The 4240-nt window shown below is 46.2% G+C and overlaps 1 protein-coding gene across 1 annotated transcript in view; it reads right to left on the bottom strand.

Moving 5' to 3' along the window:
• Positions 1-1919: 1919 nt before the first annotated feature.
• LOC139922381 (FHF complex subunit HOOK-interacting protein 2B) overlaps positions 1920-4240 on the bottom strand; it is a 19507-nt gene continuing 17186 nt past the window's right edge. Inside the window, 1 exon segment of the mRNA XM_078285322.1 lies at positions 1920-3787. Coding sequence (XP_078141448.1) covers positions 3685-3787 — 103 coding nt within the window. The 3' untranslated portion in view covers positions 1920-3684.

Genomic DNA, 4240 nt, shown 5'->3' on the forward strand with positions numbered 1-4240 from the left:
GGCGGAGCGGCGGAGGAGGGCGGGACACCCGGACAGAGAGAGCGAGAGGGAGAGAGAGAGAATTACAGATGGAGGGATGCAGAGACGCTGGTTCTCCTGGCAGAGAGAGGGATGGAGGATGATAGAGAAGTAGACAGAAAATCAGAGAGAGAGAGAGAGAGAGAGAGAGAGAGAGAGAGAGAGAGAGAGAGAGAGAGAGAGAGGATGGAGGATAATTTGTCTCCCCTTCTTGTCCTCCTCTCTGACGTCACGAGGTTCCTCTCCAACAGAAGATATTTCAACTCCTTCCCGTTATTAATCCAATAATGCAGGATGATAATACCGATAATGATATTGTTAATAATCGCGCGGCCGCAGCAGCAGTTTGACCTTCAGCAGCTCCTCTCCTCCTCCTCTTCTCTCCTCCGCTGCAGGAGGCGCAGGGAGGGACCGGCAAGCTGCACACAACACACCGCTCCGCTTCCGCTCACAACCAAAATAAAAGCGACTAGTCGGACTAACAGCACGTCCGGTCACACCATTTCAAAGTAAAAGCTTTATTGCTAAACGTGTTGCATGTCTGGAGTGAAACATTGAACTGAATTAAAACTGAACTGTTTTCCATTTATCACCAAATCTGCTTCTCTCAACCCGCCAGGCAGAGACTGGTTTCCTCCTTCATACCAGTTTCAGATCACTGACATCATTCATCACTCCCACTCAGCTTTACTTCATCACTAACCTCAGACCAGGAACCATCACTGTCCTGGATCAGGAACTCACAGAAGACTGATGACTGATGAACTGGTACATTTTATTATATCATTTTCTGTCCAGTCCTCCAGCCCTGCCTCCAGTCTCAGATCAGTCCTGCTTCTTCTTAAGGTTCCAGAACCAGAATCAGAATCAGAACCGTTTTCGGTGAAAAGTTTTTGATTATTTTGCCTCCCGGTCCTGAACAACCAGCCAAAGCTCCAGCTCCACCATTTTATTCCCTAAATCAGTTCAAACAAATTATCCACAGTCTTATGCAAGAGGTGCTGCTGTTTCTGATCTAAATCGTGACCTTTTTTATTGTACATATTTTAGTATTTTTCTTTTTGTATTGTTTTTCTATGCTTCATTGTGTAACACCTGCTGCAGGTCTCCCATGGAAAAGAGATTTTGAATCTCAATGGGACTTCCTAGTAAAATAAAGGCTAAATAAAATAAAAACGTTTATATCCACAAAGGTATCTATCTCTGTCTCAATCTAGTTCACCACCTTTATAGACCAACATAAATAGTAAAAAGTAATTAAATTCTATTTATTTAATAATTGAATAATATACATTTACTCTGTTCAGACAGGCGACATCGTTCTTCATCACTGCTGTGGGTTTGGAGTTAAACTCATCAAATATTTAAAGTGTTGAATTCACCAGTCGGCATCATGATGTTTCTGTCTGTTATTCAGCTGCAGGTCGACTGACTCTCTGAATATTTAGATGCAGTACTTTCTTGCAAAAGTGACAAATGTGCTTTTATTTTGTAGGAAAATGGAACTTCCGGTTGTACTGTAGTTCTCTGCAGCAGCTTGATGAAGCAGAGGGGAAGTGATGCAGAGAGATGTCATTACACAGTCACAACACAGGGGGCGTCCCGGGGGGTGGGGGTGGGGGGGGGGCAGAGGAAGTTTCAGGAACATTGTCTGTCTGTCTGTCTGTCTGTCTGTCTGTCTGTCTGTCAGCTGTCTGTCTGTCTGTCTGTCTGTCTGTCTGTCAGCTGTCTGTCTGTCTGTCTGTCTGTCTGTCAGCTGTCTGTCTGTCTGTCTGTCTGTCTGTCTGTCTGTCAGCTGTCTGTCTGTCAGCTGTCTGTCTGTCTGTCTGTCTGTCTGTCTGTCTGTCAGCTGTCTGTCTGTCACAGAGCTTGAATTCAGTTCCAAAACTTTTCAAAACCTGGAAATTACCAAATTTATTTTCCAGACTTCAGATTTGAGAACGATGTTAGAAAACAGTCAGAACAATCTTTCATAAAAGTTGTGTATTACTGCAACAGACCACAGCTTAGTACAATAAGCAACACTGGTTCTCACACACACACACACACACAGACACACACAGACACACACAGACACACACAGACACACACAGACACACACAGACACACACAGACACACACAGACACACACAGACACACACACAGTTTAAGGCGTATCACTGATCTGTCTGGTCTGTAGTTAGTAACTTTAAATATTTAAAGGTAAAACAGAATCCACCTCAGTCCAGTCAGTATCGACCAACCAGAGACCAGACTGGAGCTGTGATGTCATCAAGAGACACTTCCTGGAAGCGCTCCATTGGCAGTGACACTGTTCACTCTCAGTCTCCCATTCACCGTCAATGGAGCGCTCTAGATCTAGAGAGTAAATCCTCTTCTTCTGTGGTTTCTGTCCACAGCTGTGAAGCGACTCGTCTGCCGGACATAAATAATATATTTGCACGAACATTTTCAAAACATAAAATCAAAGAGCAAACAACAGTAAAAACATTAAAGCCAAACATGTGAGCAGCTTCAGTAAAGCAATTTTCCACTGAGTTTAAACCAGAATATAAACTTCACCCAGACCAGACCAGACCAGACCAGACCAGACCAGACCAGACCAGACCAGCTGGACCAGTTTGTAGCTTCAGATTTCTCTTCCCATTCATTTGAATGGAAAGTGACACTGAACACGATGGAGAACAGACTCAGCATCAGATCCTGCTGAGAGTCCAGCTGACACAGCGGAGGGATACCATGCAGGACAGAGCTCCTGTTGGGGAGACCGGATCTACTTTTATTTTTAAATACTAATTTTAGTGTAAACCAAGAACAGAAATGCAAAATGAGGACGGAGTCAGGATGCTTTGGAGTCTCAAACCAGGATCTGATGTTGAATCTGTTCAGTGTCAGTTTCATTCAAACTCCACAAACTGGTCCAGCTGCATCTGGTCTGGTGAGTAGATTCTGGTTTTCATGTTAAAACTAAGTGGAAGCAGGAAGAACATCATTCACACCATTCTCTAAATCACTGGCTGATTGGCAGCTGGAGAGCTAATAGTGTGTCAGTGAGAGGCGGGGCATGTAGGGATACTGGTATGTAATTGGCTGCTGAGGGTGATGTCACCCAAAAACCTTTCCATGATGAAACCGGGTTGTGTGACTCAACACAGACCGACTGATCTGCTCCTACAAGGTGAACAGGCTCGTCACTTTTGGGTGACATCGTCCATCGGCAGCCAATCACGGACAAGCGTTCATACATGTCCCGCCTACAGCTGTGACCGTTACAGCCAGCTGAGCTCAGCGGGACGCGGTGTGGCGGCCGCAGGTCTAGTCAAACCAGTGTTTACCAGTCTGGATCTGGTCTAACTAAACTGACTGGTAGAAATAAAGACTGAGATCGTAGACTGACAGATGTGAACTCCCTGAGGCGAGACCAGGCCAGACCAGACCAGACCAGACCAGACCAGGCCAGACCAGACCAGACCAGACCAGACCAGGCCAGACCAGACCAGACCAGGCCAGACCAGACCAGACTCTCAGCTCCACCACAGATGAGCCACAGGTCTGAAGGTTAAAATGTTTCAGTCTTGCAGCAGAGTCCAGGTGTATCTGGGTCCCGTTGCAGCAGAGTCCAGGTGTATCTGGGTCCAGGTGCAGCAGAGTCCAGGTGGACCTGGGTCAGTCCTGGTCCAGAGGAAGCTTAACGAAGGCGATGGCAGCCAGTTCCTTGCAGAACTCCTCCAGAACGATGACTCCTCTCAGCAGAGTGAGGTGCTCCAGCCTGCAGACAGACAGCAGGTCAGCAGGACATCCAGACCTCAGGAACCAGTACCTCAGGAACCAGTACCTCAGAAACCAGTAACTCAGGAACCAGTACCTCAGAAACCAGTACCTCAGAAACCAGTACCTCAGGAACCAGTAACTCAGGAACCAGTAACTCAGGAGCCAGTACCTCAGAAACCAGTAACTCAGGAACCAGTAACTCAGGAACCAGTAACTCAGGAACCTGGTTTCCTGGTCTGTCAGCTGGACTCGGACCCGTCACCGATCAGCCTATCAGCTACTAGTATTGATAATGTCCTACCTCCTGCTGCCAAACGATTGGTTCTACAGCTGTCAATCAGCTGGTTAAGATTAGGGCCGCAACTAACGATTATTTTCATTGTTGATTAATCTGTCGATTATTTTCATTGTCGATTAATCTGTCGATTATTTTCTCGATTAATCGATTAGT

Source organism: Centroberyx gerrardi, chromosome 8, assembly GCF_048128805.1.
Source record: "Centroberyx gerrardi isolate f3 chromosome 8, fCenGer3.hap1.cur.20231027, whole genome shotgun sequence".
NCBI classification, from domain to species: Eukaryota; Metazoa; Chordata; class Actinopteri; order Beryciformes; family Berycidae; genus Centroberyx; species Centroberyx gerrardi.